At 35.3% G+C, this 21,559-nt stretch overlaps 1 protein-coding gene across 2 annotated transcripts in view; it reads left to right on the plus strand.

The window, feature by feature from the left end:
- The window catches only part of LOC149798200 (transcription initiation factor TFIID subunit 7-like), a 42,420-nt gene extending 25,253 nt beyond the window's left edge, over positions 1-17,167 (plus strand). Inside the window, exons 6-9 of one of the 2 annotated variants that reach the window (XM_089963284.1) lie at positions 5,224-5,434; positions 5,802-5,975; positions 11,944-12,037; positions 12,989-17,167. In XM_089963284.1, coding sequence (XP_089819410.1) covers positions 5,224-5,434; positions 5,802-5,975; positions 11,944-12,037; positions 12,989-13,025 — 516 coding nt within the window. In that variant the 3' untranslated portion in view covers positions 13,026-17,167. The remainder of the gene's footprint in view (positions 1-5,223; positions 5,435-5,801; positions 5,976-11,943; positions 12,038-12,988) is intronic. The other variant, XM_089963285.1, reaches the window with a different exon arrangement.
- Positions 17,168-21,559: the final 4,392 nt, after the last annotated feature.

The raw sequence follows: 21,559 nt of genomic DNA on the forward strand, positions 1-21,559 counted from the left end.
TCTCCTTCAGATACATTCCCCAATCACATTATGTTAGGAATATTGGCCCGCTACTTTGTGAATCCAGCCCTACTAAATGTAAAAAAATCTTCAGTTTATGTCTGTTTCCTTTAGCTTCACTGCTCTACTGGATAGCATCATACAGTTTATCCTCCGACAATCCAATCCATTGTTGTTTTGTAATTGTGTCATCCAATGTTCTTTTCGGATTTATTGTTTGGATTAATAATTCTGTTGCAGGTTGTATACATTCTTTTTTACAATTTCTGCCAAATGTATGTGATTTTGTCACTTTTAGGGACTTTGTCTTTTTAAGACCATCTCACACCATGTTATTGTTGACCACTGGAAGATTGTTATGAGTTAGTACGACTTTTACTTTTTTTGCATGCTCTGTTTCTAACAGGGTTGGTTTTAGCGAGTTTCTAACATGCTGCATTTTAGATTCATGCTTTTTTTTCTCCCTTCTTTTGTAGTTTTAGTAGAACAGTCAACTAAATACCTGAAATGCATAAGCTCAAAGCAAAGTCTTTAAGTTTCAAATGTGACACTGACTTTTTCTATTCCTTTGTTAGTAACGGGGAATATATTTATATTAGCGAGTTAGTAACTTTTTTAATTACTAATTCATGCTTTGCTTTCTCATCATGTGTCATTTCAGCTGAATGTCATTTAAATGCTATATATTCAATTTAATAGCATGTTTTGTTTATACTAAGTATATGACGTTTCTGATATGCAACATCTGTAATACATGGTCAGAGGAAGTCTAGGCTACCATTGCAGATAATTAGTCACATACTAATTTGTTAATCTCTTTTATTATCTGGTTAGTCACATACTGAGTTGCTAATCTATGCTGTGAAGGAAAGATGGAATAAATCAAAGAAGACAACCTATGGTTCATTAGTGGCAATACCAAACTCACTGGGGAGGATTCCCCAATTTTGGACAGCCCAATGGGCTGAAGCCTTCCCCCCCCCCCCCCCTACATGTCTGCACATGGCCTTCAGGCCTATAATCCAGGGCACATGGTGTTGGTATTGGATCAGTCACCTCGTATACTACTCAACAGTTACCAGTCATCCAGCTGTCACCAACCATCCAGCATGGAAGACCTTTTCAGAAGATGGCCCAGCCAACTGGTTCACTACTTGCATTTCCAACTCATTGGGGAAATATTTCCCAATTTTTGGACAACCCAGTAGACATGTCACCCCGCATGCCAGTGCATGGTTTCTGTGCCTGTAAGTCAAGACACGTGCAGTTTGTACCAGATCCATTGGATCTAATGCATAATAAAACTGCGCCATCCAGTTGTCACTGGCCATCTGGCCATTCCAACATGACATTTTCATTGAATTGGTCTAACAAAGTTTATATGCCCTTTCTTTGACGAAGATTTCAGTAAGAAATCTGTATGTCCAGCCAGGCTTTTAGTAGCCATTATTAGTTTAGCCATACCATCTTCTATACTTCCAGTTTCCAGGTCAACAATTTGGTGGGCAAACCAGGAGAAGAAATGCAAACCACCTGACCATGCGAGCATCCTTATTAGTATCTCACTCGGCTAAAAACTAGTGACCCTAGCAGTGTCAAGGGGAAGTAATGGACAAGAGTTGTTGCCCTTTGTCTATTGATGGCAAAAGACAATTTTTGTCTTTTAGTAGGATTTGTGAGGTAGCATGCAGATATCCCTAATGTAATGTGATTGGGTAAGTATTGTTGGAGAAACAATTTACTTTAAAGTTTGCTTTCTTTGAGTGTATGAACACATTGTATTGTGCATATACAAGTGAAGTGTAACACAATGCTTGTACATTTACAAGTAGTACCTTTCAATGAATGTGTTGATATTTTGCACTCTGACATTGATTCTAAGGTCAGGGTTTGACTTGTTAATTTTAAATCCAAGCCATTGATTGTGTTATTGCCATTATCTTGCTCAGCTTGTGATTATTTCATTTGCTGTATGTCTTTTACCTCATATCCTGACAGGATTCATTTTATAATTCATGTCCTTGTTGAATATATATCATCCTATGACCATCTTGATATTGTTTCATGCTGTTCTTATATGTACCTGAGGACAAAAATTGATAATGCAACTGGATGAACTATCTGAGCATGCACATCAGCTGACTTCAGATATGCCACATGTATGTTCATTTTCATCGTGACTGATTTTCTTAGTGTTTACAGACAGTAAACTAAACTAAGTAATATACATCTGTAAACATTGTAACATTAATTGAGCAGCAGGGATCATGCTGGGCTTCACCAATGTTGCAAATTGCAAGCAAAAAAATAGTATTGGCGACAAAATATACCATCTGGTGATCTTTTCGGTCATCAACATTTTTGGCTGTAAAAATTGTATATACAGTCTTGGGTTTGGAGTTGAGAAATTCAAAGGCACCATGACAGAAAGCCGCAAACTTGGATATAAAATTGCATTAGAATCTATTATTACATTAAAAAATCCTTTGTTCATATTGACAAACCACCCTAACATTGCATTGTTATATCATAATCTGCTTATGCTGATGTCTGACCTTAGTACTCTGTGCTGTAATATAACCCAAATAGCCATTCTACCTGACTAGCTACAGTCGACCACCTCTGAAATCAGGAATGGGAATGACTACAGTATACCAGAAAAATGTACCAGAAGAAAATAGTTTTGCTGAGACTTCAAAGACAACTGATTACCTTTGAACACTGATCGTTTTATATATATATATATATATATATATATATATATATATATATACTAAGCAAATGGGGGAAAAAATTCTGTCTCCGTCAGTGATTTACAACTATTTGATTTTGCTGCATCAATAACAAACGGGCGTTTGTTTGGTCCTTCAAAGAGCACCTTTAGAGGCGCCTTAAGTAACACATGACCCTTCATCAAAGCAAGCCCAAGACTTTTGATCACAGAAAGTCAGCAACAGACTTAAATAAAAGCCTTGTTTAATTTTTCATAGTGATTGGAACATATTTATTGTGCTGTGAAAGTTTCCTGTTTGCAACAAAAAAACTCATGCTTAAAATTGCTACCAATGGTGGTTTAAAACCCCAATTAAAGTTCCAGTATTTTCAAATAGATATATGGCCGTCAAGTCAAATGATGATGGGACATCTCTCAAGAATGTTAAAACTTTTTTATTTGTTCATATGTTTTCATTTCCCTACGAATAGCCTTGGCATAATGGTAGTTATCTCTAGCTGAACCAGATATATGCCAATTTAAGTACATGTACATGTGGTATTTAAACAAAAGTACAGCCACATGCTACTTGGCTAATAAATATCAGAGTGAATTATTTTGAGAAACATGTTTGTTGACAGTGGGATATTGATCAAACGAGGACTACCATTTTTGATATATACAGTTTAGTTGTGTTTTCTAATGGGATTTGTCTGAAACATAAATTTTCTAACATATGATTGAATACTCGAATTGATGGATTTTTCATTTGCATATATATTATTTTACAAGTTGTGGAGTGTACCACACAAATGTAAGTTGTCAATATACAAGTGTATTTCAGACTTGTCTTCACTGAATCAAAATTTCCATTTTTTTTCTGTGTAAATCCTAGTCACTGATTACTCGTCATCTCTTAAAACTTTCACTTGTATGTGAAATTTCAATTTTATTTTCAGCTCTCCCCCACCCCCCTTACTTATCTAAACACCCACTTATGTCAACAATATTACTTTGGTCCCAAGGATGTTGAGATAAACCAATAGTACTGTTTATGAAAATAGTGACATTTTTTTAAAACTTGGTGACAAAATATTGAGGTTGGTACTTTTTTTGGCAACAACAGCTTTTTTAAAGCCAGTGCCATCCCTGCACTAGTCCATTTAAGGTACTCTTGTTGTATGCCCATCTCAAGATGTGCATGTTATATTATGGCATTGTCCATTTTTCCATCGTACAGATTGTATCTCACTCAGCAAAAAACTAGTGACCCTAGCAGTGTCAAGGGGAAGTAATAGACAAGAGTTATTGCCCTTTGTCTGTTGACAGCAAAAATGTACAATTCACCTGCTATTAATGTCTGCTTGTCAAAATCATAACTTTTTAATGTTTGGAGAGATAGCCATGCTTAATGCCTCAAAGTCAAGTTCATGGCAATACAAAATGTAATTCTGTCATTTATATTCTTGTCTGGAGTATAACATTTGAATCAGTGACGATTAATTAATAAAACCTTAGCCAATTATATATCATATACAGAGAGTGTCTTGTGTACCATAGTGATGTCACCTTTTTCAAGGTTAAGGTTACTGCAAGGGAAAATGTTATTCTGTGACTTGTATCCTCACCTGGGGTTTAACATTTGAAGATAACTTAATAAAACCTTTCTCAAGTATATATCATGACAAGATGTCATACCCTTTACCTTAAAGTCAAGGTCACAGCAAGGGAAAGTGTAATTTCTTGACTTGTCTGAAGCATAAATTGTGAAGTACTGAAGATATTTTCTTGCAATGTGTTCCAGTTGTATGTCAAGTACAGACAACATGTCATATAACATAGCCATACCCCTGTCTCATGGTGAAGGACAGAGCAAGGCTGGACATATTTTTATCAGTCATTTTGCCCCTTGTCTCCTGTAATAACTATGTAAGCAATCGATGATGAATACTGCTCCTGGGTACCATATGGTTTGCTACATCAATCACACTTTCTGAAATAAAATTAACTTTCCACCAGTAACATGTTACATTGGCATATATGACAATGTCTATTCTGTAACTCAGTATATAGGAGAAATCTCTTCCTCCCTCCTACTTTCCATTTGAAAGATTGAATTTTCCAGATATACGGGAGATTTAATAAATAAATAAGGCAAAACCTGTAAAAGTGACTTGCACTTTTCATGCATTGGGTGATTTTTCAGCACATTCAATAATCCCAAAATGTTTGTCCTAGAATTGATTCTGATGTAACTTTTAGTGATGTACTACTGTTTCTGCCACTTTTGAATGCATGTCAGGCTTTCTGTATACATCATAACTTGATATGGCCAAGTAACTCATGTTCTGCTACAATAAAATGAGTATTGCCCTCATAGTTGGTGAACATTAAGAACTGTTACACCTTTAGGGGTCCAACTTTGGGGAAACAACCTTCTTGTGCTGACAGTTTTAGATATTCACCTCCTGAACTGGCAGCAGATCTGTAACTTTTGTCTGTTATTTCAGTATATGGAGCAGCCTGACATAGAGAAGGAGGTAAAGCGACTGTTTCGAACTGATGCAGAGGCTATTGATGTGAAGTGGGAAATTGTTAATGATGAGGAGAAGAGTATCTCTGATTCAGGTGGTCAGTCTCAGGTGGAAATCAGTGGTAGTGTCAGTGGAGGCAGTCGTGGTCAGCTGCAGAGGATTGATACTGCAGCCAGTCTGGACTTAGGTTTGCTTTGTTAAATTTATCTGATTGTTTTTCACATCTGGATATTTAGATTATAAATAAGTGAAATTTCCGTGTGTGATAAATTGTTCAGAAATCTATCTAATCTTTTGTTTTCATGTAATTGGTCAGCTTCTATAATATCTTACAGTGACTAGCAATTTGTAGGTTAGATTTATAAATTTGAAATTAACTGTAAAATTTCATAGTTAACTTTATAGATGTCAGAGTCAAACTGAAAGAAGATTCTTAGAAGTACAGTTTTCATCTAACCAGTGCATACTGTCATGCCAATTTAATAACCTTCTAGTTGTGTGTGTGTGAGTGTGTAATAGGAATATGGGATTGAGGATCTGTTGTTCCATTGCAGCTATTTTTGGTGAACTGAGTAGTTCAGAAGAAGATGAGGATGAGAAGGATATCAACATAATGGACACTGAAGACGAGGCATCTGTTGACCAGTTTGCCCATCGACAGGCCTCATACCTCAGTCTGGACAGTATGGCATCAGAGAGTCAGGATGCTCTTCTGACTGGGGATACAGGTAAAGAGATCTGAAAATGTGTTCCCTTTGATTGCCTATAAAAATTGGTACAAAACCCTGACAGCTTGGTCCCATTGTGGGCTCTAAAAAATAGAGTAGGTTCATTGTCCCCTTGTACTTGTTGAAAAAGTCCACTAATCGAGGCAAATATTTTGCCCTGGAAAGTGTCCCATGATGATGTTCCAACTGAGAAGGTCTTGGATTTTGAAAGTAGTTAGTGTATATATATATATATATATATATATATATATATATATATATATATATATATATATATAACTTTTTATTTTAATTATTTTATCCTTTTTTACTTTTCTTTGTTTTTGTGTCTTTTTGGGGATACCTAAACTTGCTTGGTACTGTATAGCCATAACTGTGATGATATGCTGTTAAACCACATACATACATGCATGCATGCATACATACATACACACACACACAGGTAGACTGCAGTATATCAGTAGATATATTGTGGATTTGTTTATGGGGTTTTTTGTATCAATATTTTATAGTTTTTTCAAAATGTTGAGGCATGCTTTGTGTTTCATAAATGTGCCTGGAATATCTGTTGGTTTAAAAGGTGAAGTAACTTGTCTTTGTCTTAAAGTTCATCATTTAATGCAACCTCAGAATCCATGAAAATTGAGACATACAGGTTAATTCACAGAAAATAAAGCTTTCCATGTCTGATATGCATGATTACATGACAGCCTACTGTAATTTTGACCTCCCATTATCAGAAACTTAGTTCATGGTGTTTTCATTTAGTTTATGAACTGGACTTAATCTGAATTTCATTCCTTACAGCACAATGTAAACCCCTTTTAGCACAATGAAAAACCCTTACAGCACAACGAAAAACTATTACTGCACAGTGAAAAACCCTTACAGCACAATAAAAAGAACCTTATACATGTAGTACAATTAAAAATCCTTATAGCACAATGAAAAACCCTTACAGAACAGTGTAAAACCCTTTTAGCACTATGAAAAACCCTTACAGCACAATTAAAAATTCTTACAGCACAATGAAAAAATATTACTGCACAAAGAAAAACCCATACAGCACAATAAAAAACCATTTTAGCACAATGAAAAATTATTACAGCACAAAAGAAAACTATTACTGCACAATGAAAAACCCATACAACACAATGTAAAACCCACATTTTAAAGGACTCACAATATTTGCTCAACTAAGCTAAATTCATTGATTACCAAATTGCAACAAGAAGTATTGTGGCTCAAATGCAGCGTTATACAGCTCTACTTCAGTTTGATGCCCTTCATTATAATATGAAAATATGAATTTTTCAGCATCAATTAGCAGCAACATTATTGTACTTGAATTGATACATCAAATGTGTAATAATATAATGGCTTGAAAATCAGCAGGAAATTACCAGATGTCAGGGACTTTTTACTACTGATTAAGTGGCCAAGTGGTCTAAAGTGCTCACCATTACGGATCACTGCCATCTCACCTCTGCGTGAGTTCGAGTCTCAGGCTTGGCTAACATTGGTATGTGAGAAAGCCTGCCAGTAGCTTCTCGTGAGTCAGTGGTTCTTCCCGGGGTTTTCCAGGGTTCTTCCTCCACCAACTATACTGGCTGCCATGTATAGCCTATCTTGTGCTGAAAAATGGCATTAAACCTACAACAACAACAACAACTACTGATGAATAATTGAAATAAATGATTCAAAATAATCAAAATTGAAGTATTTTGTGACATCAATGCATCATATCAAGGGAATTTGTCATTATAATGCCATTATGTTTATTTCCTATTAAAAAACTGTTCTTATTATTTGAAAAATAATTAAATGCACTGATACCATGGAGCAAACAAATTATTTAATTTACATTTACTAAAATTATTATAGATTTCACTGGTTTAGATAATCCTATTTTCCACCCCACACCTATAACAAACTAATAATGCACAATCATTGAATGTTCAGTCATTCTTACTATACCACAGTCTAATACATAACGTGGTTGGCTGTTATGAACTCCTATGTTTGTTCCTCATCTTTCATTAAAGTATCATATATATTTCTCAGCATTATAAATGCTGTTAGTATTAAAAAACTAACAAATAAGTTTCTTTCAATGGCATATGAAAGCGAGTGTGGGTTGTTGTTTATTCATTAAGTATCAGCTTATTTCATTCTTTGCTGTGAGATTAGATTAGTGGTTTAGCTTGCCTACAAAAAGCACGAATTTCTTAACCTAAGAATAAAAAACATTCTCAGTGTTTACAGATAACAAAGTGTAACATAACTTTTGAAAGTGTGTTTGGTACATATATTTATTAAAAATGTTAGTGCATTTGAATTTGTATTAGTATTAATTTATGCTGATATGCACCTTATCTGGAACACTGTGTGTATTACAATTAGATAAAAATTGTGGAAAAATAAGCACAGAAAAGGGAAAATAACAACATCTGAGCTGTTATTTTGCTTCTTGCATTTTCATGCCATGTTAGGTGCTTACCTAAGGGGTATAAAAGATGCTGCAAAATGATATAAACAAACTAAACTTTTTTGAGATGTCACTGTTTTGCTTTTAAAGTGTCTATTTACATATATAATATTTCTTGATGTTGATTATATAGACATTTTACACAACAAATTGCCAAAAGGCTTTCATGCCTTTTTTAGATCACTTATATATAAAAAATTCAACTTGTAAAATTACCAGAACAAAGTTATATCTCCCAGCATTTTCTTGGTACCTGATGATTTACAATTCATTATTATATGATACTTCATCATGATTTGCAAATCAATGCCCCCCATTCTTCATTCTTTATTGTTTATGCTTTAAATATTATCAAGAGACTATTACCATATTGTAGAATGTGTATAAATATTGGCAGAAATGTCACCTTTTCATCAACAATGAAAGCCAAGACTAAAATGTTTACATCTATAATCTTTAGATGAATGCATTCTTATTTCTTTTGAATTAAAAAAGTTGATAAGAAACAGAAGCAACTTAATTATTCATTCATTGTTGTTTTTCTTATTCCCAGACAAAGGGCCTGAAAGTTTCACTTTTGTCTCACTGGTCCAGGATCATTAGCTCGGCATTAGCCAAGGACTGGTTGAACCACTAAGTCTGACATGCAGATATTTACTACAATCCACTACCATAATAAAAGACAAAAAATTAACTAAATTAATGCAAATTCACAATACAGACAACTACATTATTGCATATTAAATCATAGAAAAACTTTATTAACCATAACATTAACAGTCAGCCTGTATGCAGTCAGAAGCACCAAAAGTAACAATTCAGACAGTCTGAGTTTCCTTTGACCTCTTTACACCCCACTGTAGACATTTTAACAATTTTTCTGTCAAAATATCTAAATGAGGTTTTAAAAAAGTCAAGATTGTTCAACTTCAGATAAACTTTGCCTTGGCCACCAGTTTGTACAGTATGTGTTGAACACTATGACCTCCAGAGTGTACAGTATGTGTTGAATGCCATGGCCCCCAGAGTGTACAGTATGTTTCAAATGCCATGGCACCAGAGTGTTCAGTATGTATTGAATGCCATGCCCCCCCCCACCGAGTATACAGTATGTGTTGAATGCCATGCCCCCCAGATTGTACAGTATGTGTTGAATGCATGGCCTCCAGATTGTACAGTATGTGTTGAAAGTCATGGCCTCCAAAGTGTACAGTATGTGTTGAATGACATGGCCCCCAGGGTGTACAGTATGTGTCAAATGCCATGGCCCCAGAGTGTTCAGGATGTATTGAATGCCATGCCCCTCCCAAGAGAATACAGTATGTGTTGAATGCCATGCCTCCCAGATTGTACAGTATGTGTTGCATGTCATGTCCCACAGAGTATACAGTATGTGTTAAGTGACATGCCCCCTAGATTGTACAGTGTGTGTTGAATGTCATGACCCCGAGAGTATACAGTATGTGCTGAATGCCATTCCCCCCAGATTGTACAGTATGTATTGAATGTCATGGTCCCCAGAGTATACAGTATGTGTTGAATGCCATGCCCCCCCCCCCATTGTACTGTATGTGTTGAATGTCATGGCTTCCAGAGTGTACAGTATGTTTTGAATGACATTGCCCCCAGAGTGTGCAGTATGTTTTGAATGTCATGGCCCCATTGTACAATATGTGTTGAATGCCATGGCCCCATTGTACAATATGTGTTGAATGCCATGGCCCCCAGAGTGTACAGTATGTGTTGAATGCCATTGCCTCCAGAATGTAGTGTTGAATGCCATAGCCTCCTGTGTGTACAGTACGTGTCAAATGCCATGGCCCCCAGAGTGTACAGTATGTATCCAATGCCATGCCCCCAGAGTGTACAATATGTACAAAATGCCATGCATTGTCAGAAAAATCAGTCCATGTGAAGTGGTCTCATCAGGACAGAAATCAACATGTTCTGGTCCCTCTGACATGATGAATAACTTGTGCACTCAGCTTTGTGAATACTTAAGGAATGAATGTCTTGATGATTGACAGGGGTATGTTTATATACTGTCAGTAACCTCTTTTTGCTTATTTCATTTGCTGTCAATGGATCAGTTATAAAATTGGATATGCCATTGAATGAGGCACTTGATCAGTTGACTGACTCTGGGTATTCTGTACATGCTGAACACAATATAAACAACCTCTTTGCCATCATACTCAACCCATGGCCAACCCTTTCTCACTGTAAAGTCCAATAACATTTATTTTTATTATAATTTCCATTCTTTTTGGACTTTGGACATTTAAATCCATGCAGTCATCATGTCATGTAGTAGATGAATTCCCTGTGGTTGATTCTTGCCTATTATTAAACTCGTATCATGATTCGAGCATTCGATAATCCAATACTTTTGATGCTTAGTTTTAACTATGCTAAAAAACCAACAAACATTTTGATTGACAATGATTAAAGTTAGAATGGTGATCAGCAGATTGCATGCTAAATTGTACACAAGCAGTCGCTCACTATCAATCATCTACCACTTGTACTTTTGTGCACTATAGCCACTCTTTCAGATGTTTCAAGAACTATAAAGCATATTTTCTTCAGTTTATGGGAACAAATAAGAAATATTAAAGGTCTAATGGGCTAGTGCTGCTTACAAATATGACTGGTCTGCTGCTGTAATAATCGATCATGTACCTTGGACCACGGTAATTTTCAGGCCCCGAGTCAGTATGCAAGTTTAAGCAAAGTAACTGAAGGTACCATATTGATCATGTATAATGCCGATGATGTATATGCATGGTCATGTACCTATTTCTGATGATACAGCATGTGTTTTGGTGTTTGATCAAACATGTAATTCAGGAAGAAACTTGAATTTACAAGATATTATAAAAATTAAAAAGTTATTTTTATTTCAAAATTGCACATTTTCTTTGCCATAATGTTGTTGATTCTGTTTAGAAAGTGTCATAAGTGAACCTTAAAGGGGAAAAAAATCAACTTTACCCAGGAATAAACAGAAAAGACTTTGATGTGGTTTATGGTTGTTTTAGTTTAATGCCATTTTTCAGCACATGTTACACTATAATGGTCACCAGTATGTTTAGTTGATTAAGAACTCGGGATGAACCATCAACACGCAGGAAGCTGATGGCAAGTGTTCTCACATACTCATGTTGGTGGAGCTGAGACTAGAACCACCTCAAACAGAGGCAAGATGTCACTGAGCTGTAAATGCGAGTGCCTTAGACCACTCAGCCACCTGGGCCACAGAAAAGACTTGGAATTTTAAGTTTAATTAGTATAGGAACATGAAAAACTACAAGTCCTGCTGGCTCACAATATTTTATTGATATTCACAGCAAAAGGAAAAACTCTATGGAAGGACCAGTCAGTTTATTCAGTATTACTAGCGATATAAGCGATTGATCTTTTTGAGATTTCCCCATAACTGGGCAGGACTCCTCAACCGTTTTTGTATTCACATTTCAGCAGATCTCCAGAGTGAGTTGGGGCGACAGTTAGATGATATCACAGAGAGGATGCTGAAACTGGAGGAGGGGGAAGTTATGGACCCATCCTCTGGGTAATATACTTGTCTTTGATAAATCTTACCAACATTGGTCTATTTCAATATATTCAACTAATTTTTTTTACTCTTTTTGATCCACTTAAAAACACTGTGCCAATTTTGACCGAAATAGTAGTGTATTGAGACAATTTTTTCCATATATTGAGATAATTTACTCGATATATTAATCCCTTTGCAGGCTTCAGAATGTAAAATAGGTCCAGTGTGTTATCTTGCATGTTGTAAGTGGTGACTAATGGAGGCAGCCTTTTTCACATGGGATACATCCACTTATGTTCATGCTTAGAAGGTCTTGGATGTTTTTTTAAAGAGTTTTGTATAGAAATAAAAACTTTGTATTTGAATGATTTCACCCTCTTTTGCCTGTATATGTTATGTATGGCATTTTGTGGATGCCTAAACTTACTTGGTACTGTATAGCTGTGATTGTGCTGTTGTGCTACTAAACCCAATACAGACTTAAGCTCCATATCTTGAATGCTAAGTACCATATGTACTCATGTACAAGTCCAGTCCAACTGCAGAACATCTGAGATCATTGTCTGCCTTCATATAATGCACCAGGAGATCAGGGTCCGTGTTGTGTTCTCTACTAATTACTACTGACAAACTGCAGTGACCCAGATCTTCCAATGCTTTGTGCAGTGACGGAAGTCGTTCTGTGCAGTTACCAGTCAAACCAGACTTAAGTGTATAAATGGTATGTATTTTGTTGCACAATCACTCACCTCTTGAAGTAAGAGATTGTTAACAATGGTTAAGATATTTTACCTGCCCACTAGATTCTGCTCACATTTGCTTTCCAAAGCACTGCAGCAGCTGAGATGGAAAGGAATATTGTCATAATTGTGATTTCCCTGCAATGGAAAGAATTAGAGTTCACTTTTTCTGGCATCAATTTGTTAATTCCCTTTAAATTGTACAAACTCTTATTTGTCATTTCAGAGCTGATGACTTAACAAGGAAAGTAGTTTTATATTAGGATCCCTGTTGAGGAGTGCAGATAATGGTGCTGCAGTATTGGCCATGGAAGATGGCAGTTGTTTCATGGCAGCAGAAAAAGCAGTGATGAATCTTTGAGGAATGAACATGAAACAATTCACAAAAAGAGATCTCAACCATTTCAGTATGTGTGGAATTATTACAGAGTTTTATTGAAAAGTCTGTATTGCAAATTATATTGAAATTCCAGAAAACAAAATTTTGAAAATATCATCATATGTAGAAAGAAAAGAACTTAAGCACCAGATTGATTGGCTGGTACATAGAATAGAGTTTCTTTATGTGAAAATACAATTCAAATAACAATAAATCAGTCAGTCAGAGACTTAAAATAGGTTACAAATGGCAGCAGAAATGAAGAGAAAGGAAAGATGCAGATATAGTGAGAAAGTGAATAATTATGCCTATTGTTTTGGCCACAGATGTTGAAGGAATTCAGTCTTCAGGAATAAGAGAAATGGGAACACCGTTTATTCTTCTTGGATCTTAATAGCTGCTGATACTGTACAGGCTGATCGGAAGATGCAATATAAAGTTGCAATGTCAAATGAACAGATCCACTCCAAATGGACTGCCTAGATTATCAAAAATCGACACTAGGATTTCTGAGCATACTCATGTGTTGGCAAATCGGTACAAGATTCTTTTTGCTCAAAGACTTCATCATGTGTTGTTATTTTTTCTAAAATTGAGACTAACGCAGCAGCACATGATTGTTTTTGATGTCAAGAAAACCAGATCTCCCATCAATAGCGCATACCATGAATGGCTGACAAAATAAAAATCGACCTACTTTAGGGACAATACAGTGAGATCAAATGGTTTACAACATTTAGATCATTTAGCACTGCAGCTTTAATGAGAAGAGTAAATATCAACCAGAAATATGATTCAAGATCATGACCTTTTAAAGTCATTGTGATAGAACAAGTGCAGTTAGAAATATACGATTTTCATTTCATTCAGAAACACATACATTCAAAACATACAACAAATAACTTGGCTCTGAAAGCATTTTACGCTCTAATAACATGCCTAATCTCTAATCACATACCTAATCTCTAATCACATACCTAATCTCTAATCACATACCTAATCTGAGTGAAAAGAGGTCTGTGAATACATTGACATGGTAACTTCACAAGGATTGCCATGAAATATTTGTATACATCATTCAAAAGATGGGTGTGTCATGGTATGATGTTCTCCATCCATCACTCTAGCTGTTCCCTATTTCATTCCTACACAGTAACTAGAGTTTTCAATCATCAACCGTTATCAAACTTTGTAAGCAGCTTTCATTTTGGGCAAGGAAAAATGCACTGATTTTGTTCTTCCAAGGTCAGGGTTACATGAATTGAAAAAAGAAACACTACTTCTTCTCAATAACTTGAATTTTTTGCTGGATACCATTATCAAACTTTGTAACTAGATTGCATTTGAGAACTTGTTGATTTATTTTAGTCGTAGGTCAGAATTTCAATGACTTTATTGAGAAAAATGGATTGTGCAAGCTATCTGGAGATGTTTATCACTTACTTTGAACAGCATTTGTGAAAGTCTTGCATTAGACAAGGGATTCATTTTGGAGCCAAATGATCAAAGGTCATGATCACATGGATTGAGAGAAGGAAAATGATTTATACTAAGCTACTTAAGTTGTCTACTAGATCCGTTGACTAACAGCTGTTGATGTCATGCATTTGATCCAAGGAAGACCCCAATTGAATTTGAGGTTAAACAAATTCAAGCTCAGAGGGATTCCAAAAAGGAGACAAGTTTCCACAAAGTAACTAAAGTCCCATTAAAACATGACCAAACTTTGTGAATGGCTTTGTATTTAAGACAGGAACGTCACTTTTTGAATTGGGGGTCAGTAAGTTGTAGGCCATGCTCAGAGCGACTGACGGAGGAAAAATGGTTCAGTAAAACAACATTTTCTGTATCTTTTGCCTTGACCAAATGTTGTAGCTGGCTTGCATTCAAGACTTAAGATGACATCTCCTGACCAGTGAAAGAGGCTTTGCATAAAAGATGTATATTATTACTATGTACAGTAATGTAAGCATGTAATTAATCATTTATGGTATGCAGATGTATGTTATAGTTAGATATATTCTGTTAGAGCCAAAACCTTAATGCACAAAAGCAGTTTTGTATTTCTTCTTTCCACGGATGCAGATAAAGGAAAACTTGAGGTCATTACAGAAATTTCAATGTCACATGCAAGGACTATCAAGAAATATCTTGGAGCTAAATTGGATTCTTGTCAAGAAAGTTTAACATGATTATTGACCAAGTTCAGTTAGAATTCAGTGCTAATCACCTTTCACTGTAATATCGTTATGGTTTATCATGATAAATCTGGTTGTTTTTAAAGGACAATGTAATTACTGTAAATCGTTTATCGTGATAAATCTGGTTATTTTTACAGGACAATGTAATTACTGTAAATGTGATTACTGTCAGATTGTATATTTCAAAATAAAGTTTGCATGCTACTTCTATATTGAATAGCATGGTTGTAAATGTAATTAGTTCTCTTCAATTGTACAATTATATGTTCATAATATTATGATCCCATGGTTTTAAACAAAGTAATAGAAAAGTGCAAAAACCATGACATTTGTAAAACTCAACAAATAATTTATTTCCCTAGAATACAAAATGACAATTTAAAAAGAAATTGATGTATTGCAAATTAAATCCCAAAATAGCCCAAATAGTTCTAGACTATCACCAGTCCTAATGAATAAAGTTTTAATTAAATTCTAGTTGTCTTCAAAATAAGATATCACTGAAGTTGTTGATTTGTCTGTAGTGGCCTTTGATGATGTGATTTGACAACAGTCTTTTAGTGAATCACAGAGTAATATAATCCAGGATCTCCTTGTCTGAATCCACTATAATTCCAATTTAAGTGTCTCTGTCTAAGAATATTATTGAACACTTTGTAATTGTAGGGAATAATATTTTGAATAATTAAGTCTCACCCAAATCAAATACTAAACACAACAATTAGATTGATTCTGCCTAAAGATATTGAAACATTAATATTTTTTATGATAAACAAGAATAATCCCTCTCCTTGACCTAGGTCACAGTTATCTTTTTCTAGAAATACTATGACTTAAGGGAATTTTCCATTCTTGTACAATTGTTACAAAAATTATAATATAGAATGTGGTAAACATCAGGTAGGCTAGTTATTTTTATGAGGGAATTCCAGTAACCATGATCCAGAACTAAATATATGTTTACTTCTGCTGATAATGATCCTAATACTTAACCCATGTTCATAGAGAAAATATGTATCATTTGTTTACCAAAATAAAAGTAGCATCAGTGTCTCTTGTTGGGAACACAGCAAACTTGATTTTGGACAAGACCAAGTACGAAATACAATTATCATTAGCATATAATGAATTAAAAGTCAAACTAACAATGAAAATTAAATATCCATAATAATAATAATAATAAATCATGATTTCTCATGAACAAATTTCTCATTTTTCAGCTAACTTGGCCCATTAAAGGCCAAGTGAGCTGATGCTGAAGTCCTTTATTTGTCATGTGTCACCGGTTGTATGTCATTCATTCACAGTTGCTATATAAATCTTCTCAAAAATCACTTCACCAGCTTGTAGATAAATTTACAGGAAGTATACTGGCATCAAGGCCTTTCAGTTTTGTTCAGACCATCATCCAATATGGCCAACATTACTAGAAAGAGAGAAACCTTTAAAAAGACCTGTCACAAACAGCTCAAAACAATTGGACCAAGTTTGACAGAAAAATCTATAGATTGAGATTCTTTAAATTCCATACACATGGTTCATTTCAAATCTGATATCAAATATATGTTTCCTACAAATAGAAAATCATTTAAATGATTTTTCAAAAACCACTTTACAGAAATTTGATGCAAGACATTCTCATAAAATTGCTTCACAAATATGGAAGCTAATTGAGATTAGATTATTAACTTGTTTCTTTAGTTGTGTTTATGTCTGCATGTTTAGAGATATTTTGTGACCAGTTATACGTGTTTGTACATCGTTATTCAGTTTTCATTGTAAACTATATTTTGTTTCACCAGTTGAAATAAAATCTTATCTCATATTGTGTGTGTGGATGAGTCAGATGACAAAATAGGTTTCAGATCCTAGATGCAGCCATTGGGTGGTTTGGTGAGGAGAGATGAAAAGTAAATTGGGCTCTTGCTTAACTCCTCCTTCATGGATTGAGAGAAGAGGGTCTGTTTGGTATGTAGATGACTGTGATGATGACTATATGATGATGAAGGTTTTGCATTCTGGATGGAGTCCAAACTAAAGAAAGAAAATAAAAGCACAAATGTTGGTGTTGGTTTGTATTTGTAGTTTGTACGTGGACACCAAAAAAAGGGACTTAATAATCAAGTGATTTACTTCATATATGACATATATTGGTTGATAATTTTTTGCAATGGTTCTTCTCTTTGTTTAACCAGTTCACTAATCTCATAAATCAAGACAGTGGATTAACTGATTACTAAGAATATTGGAGTCGGAACAATGCTCGAATTCTTCCCAGGTAAGGTGTCATCACCGATACATATATTCACACTGTAGTTCATAACTGTTATTAATATTTGAAAAAGAGTTGAAAATAGAGAATATGGATACATTGGAAGATGCAGATAGCACATTTAGCCTGTGCAAATGTTTTGCAGATATTACCAAGTGTTTCCTGAATCTCCACAAAAGTTTCAGTGACCTCGTGATTTTTGTTTCAATGGAATTTTTTCTGAAGTACTTTGGGTTGTTAAGTTCATGATTTTACCAGTTTTCCACTTGATTTTAAAGAAGATAGATGTGTTATTCAATAGTTTTGCTACTTTCAAGGCTTCTGCGAATTCTGGAAGAGGATTAAATCAGAAAAAGCACAGCTAACAATCTGTACAATGCTAAATTGTGATCATACTCGATGGTCCATTGAAAGGTTGGTCAAAAGGTTTTCAGCATACCAACTCAGTACAAATAAACCAGGAACAATGATACAATATAACAAAGTACCTTAAAATTGGAATTCTGTGAAATTGTCATCAGATAATGGACAGCAAATCTTATGTTTAAATGTCCCAGATAATCAATTAGCATACATATTACCAAACAAAAGCATCGGCATTTTCCTTTCACGACTTTGACCATGCCAGTTAATTTTCCCCTACAAAGTTCATGCTCCAATTTTACCAGATCTCTCAACATTTCTTCCTCAGATTTAGATTCTGTAATTCCTAGTTGCTTCGTTGGCAACAGTGATTTTTTTTTTTAAATATGCAGCAGCCACCATGTATTAAAATACATTCATAAAATCTTTAATTTTACCTTACAGGAGTCTTGCCTTATTCCCAAGGAAATTGTGAGGAATTCTTCCTTTTTTATTTTTTTATTTTAAAGAATGAACAAATTTCCATGCATTAAATATTAAAACTAAAAAGTTATCTTGCATTCTTCCCACTAAATCTACCTCGGTCAAAAAGATTTATATTATCTAAGTATCAAAAGCTAGAAAATGTAATATCTCTTTTTAACCAGAAATTGTTCGAATTATATATGTGTTGACAAATAATTGGACCAGAGGTCTCAAACTCAAACCATCCTGAGGGCCACATGAGGGCATTTTAGATGGCCCAACGGCTGCACCACCTTTGTTATCTCTCATGACACCTTGTGACACCAGTGATGGATATGGCTTGACGGGCCATATGCGGCCTGCTGGCCGCGTGTTTGAGACACCTGAATTGGACTCTGTTTGCGCTCGTTATCAATCGATTTCCCCCAGTTGTCTCGCCCCTTATCTCATTACACCCTCTAAATGGAGCGGCAACAGTGTTATCAGACAGTTTCCACCTATTATGGCATTTCTTTTGTGCATGTAGCAGCCAAATTCAACTGGACACTCTTTGCTGAATAGCTGATTCTCTGCACTGATGTTGTCCATGCTCTGACCTTTTATTCCAAGTGCAGTAGTCTTCTCCAGGTCAACTGAGCAGGAAACCATTGCAACCTGCTTCAAATGGGAAGACCCACATTTTCCATCCTTTTGCTTCACAGTTCACTGTACTTCCCTTTCATCATTTCATTTGCCTCATCTGTTCGTTCTTTACATGGGACAGTCAGTTCCATCACGATAACGCTCTTTACAGTCCCAGATCATATGACGATGTCTGGGTGACGTGATTTATGCACAAGTTACTAAATATGAGTTTTTCCCTCAGGTCTTCTCTCCTCTTTCATGACTTTGCATTTTGGAATATTCCAGTATTATTTGTTTTTGCAGGTTTCTTTTGACCCTCTTTTTCAAATAAGATGAACTGGTGACCTGACATCCCTGTGTTTTGGTTTTTCTGTCGTTCTCTTTCCAACATAGCCGCCATCTCTCTCAAGACCATGTTCTGTCTACCATCTGTATTGCCATTGGAACAAGTCAACCTAAAATGATGATAGAATATACTGCGACTCTCTCCTGATTTATTGGGCACAAGGTTTTATCAGTTAGGTTCCATTTAGTACAGATTTGCTGGCAATGGGATCATATCGTACAGGGGCCTAAGCAGGAATTGGATTCGCAGTGGTCCTTGTTGCCAAAGGTCTGTCCAGATTAGTTTTTCCTCTGACAGTAGCCATCTTCTCCACATTGCTTGGACATGAATTTTGACTGCTCTCAATGACATCACTCTGCTCTCACATCTACAGATTATTCTTTGACTATGGTACATCGGTCTCCTGGGCTCATTTCATTCCATCCCTGAGATTTCCATGAGCAGATCTCTTTGCATCCTTTATTTGTCATTTCAACAACATCATGTGCTTTAGTCTGTTCTCAGCTTCATTCACCACCAAGCTCACAGACCAAGTTCTTCCTTCCCTCATTTCTATTCCATCTCATCTTATTGTCTTTTTATTGAATCCATAAAAGCTATCAAGAATCTAGCCGCGTATTCCTCAACTAACACTGTTAGGCAGCCGTGCTTGCATGACCTGCCATATATACTAGACTGATAAAATACAGAGGAACACCTAGCCATCTTCTCGGGTGTTTATTGATGGCCTGTTCTAGTTTCTTGACTATGCTGATAGAGATTTCATTCAACGTTAGTGGCCATGTATGCTTTGGGAGTAAACCATACTGGTACATCCATACTTTGAATGTTCCATTGGCTGCTCTTCCACAGATTCTCTTGCACCTGTTGTTTCAATCTATATCCACTTTCCTTATCTGACAATCTGGCATCAGACCACTGTCTTACATCTATCCTTTGCACTAAGAACAATTTGCATGTCACCACCTCCACCCTCAAAACGCCATTCCATCAATCAGTATATGTATATTGTTTAAATCCTATGATTTAATAAACCCAATTACCCAACTTATATTTGCAGCAGAATTTTGATACAACTTTTACATAAATTGGTTACATTAATATTATTGCTGATGATATAATGAACTCCATAAGAATAATTACAATGAATAAAATGTTTAAATCATCTTACTTGATACTTGACGATGAATTGCTAAAAAAACTGCTTATGGGAGATTTAACAGGATTTGAACTTGTTGGACATTAGTAACAAATTGTTCAACTAATAATAATGCAATAATTTACACAACTTTGGTACATGCAGTATTCCCGGTACATATGGATGCAGGTCATTTTGGCCTAAAACCAGTTCGTCCAATATATATATTGGGTAGGGTTGCTTCTGCCCCCCCGCGTCAATCAGCCCTGTTATCGGTATTTAATTTATATTGTGTGCTTGACCTCTGCTAATTACATAGGATAGAGTTTTTGTGTGTACCTGCCTTTTGTAGTGTCTGTAGGTTATAAATAAGTTGTTTCCTGATACCTGATTTCAGAGTCTAGCCTAGCAGGTATATACAAACTTGAAATGTTCTGAGAGAGAACTTGTGACCCACATCTTAGTAATTGTATTGAGTCTTGGGTTGTTATATAAGGTTGTGGTAATCGAAATTATTCATTCCCTTTATAAGCTCAGTCAGTTGAATCATTTACTGTTTTGTTCAGATGGAATTTGTGAGGAATCATTTATTTAAATTATTCATTGGAATTACAAAGCGCTCATCGACATTTGGATGAAATCACTATTTTGGGATTATTGTGAATTCATTCAAAGATATTCTGATTATATCATTGTGAGACATCAAAACTGTTGGTATTTCAAGCTATTCAAAAATATAGATATTCATTTGGAACGCTCTATACTTTTCAACTTGTAATTTAACTTTTATGACTATTGGGATTTCATTCACAATACTTTAATATCCTTTTAAATTTTTAACTTTCATCTTAAAGACATTTTACTTTATGATTTCACTAAATTTATTTCTTTCTGTTACTTAGTTTAAGACCAAATAGTCTCAGCAGCACACATATGCAATTTGTTTCGCCCCACTATTCTTTAATATAGACATTACTTAAGAAGTTCATCCATTGATTTAGTAATATGG

This window comes from Sinohyriopsis cumingii, chromosome 6, assembly GCF_028554795.1.
Source record: "Sinohyriopsis cumingii isolate HCF-2022 chromosome 6, ASM2855479v2, whole genome shotgun sequence".
Taxonomy (NCBI): domain Eukaryota; kingdom Metazoa; phylum Mollusca; class Bivalvia; order Unionida; family Unionidae; genus Sinohyriopsis; species Sinohyriopsis cumingii.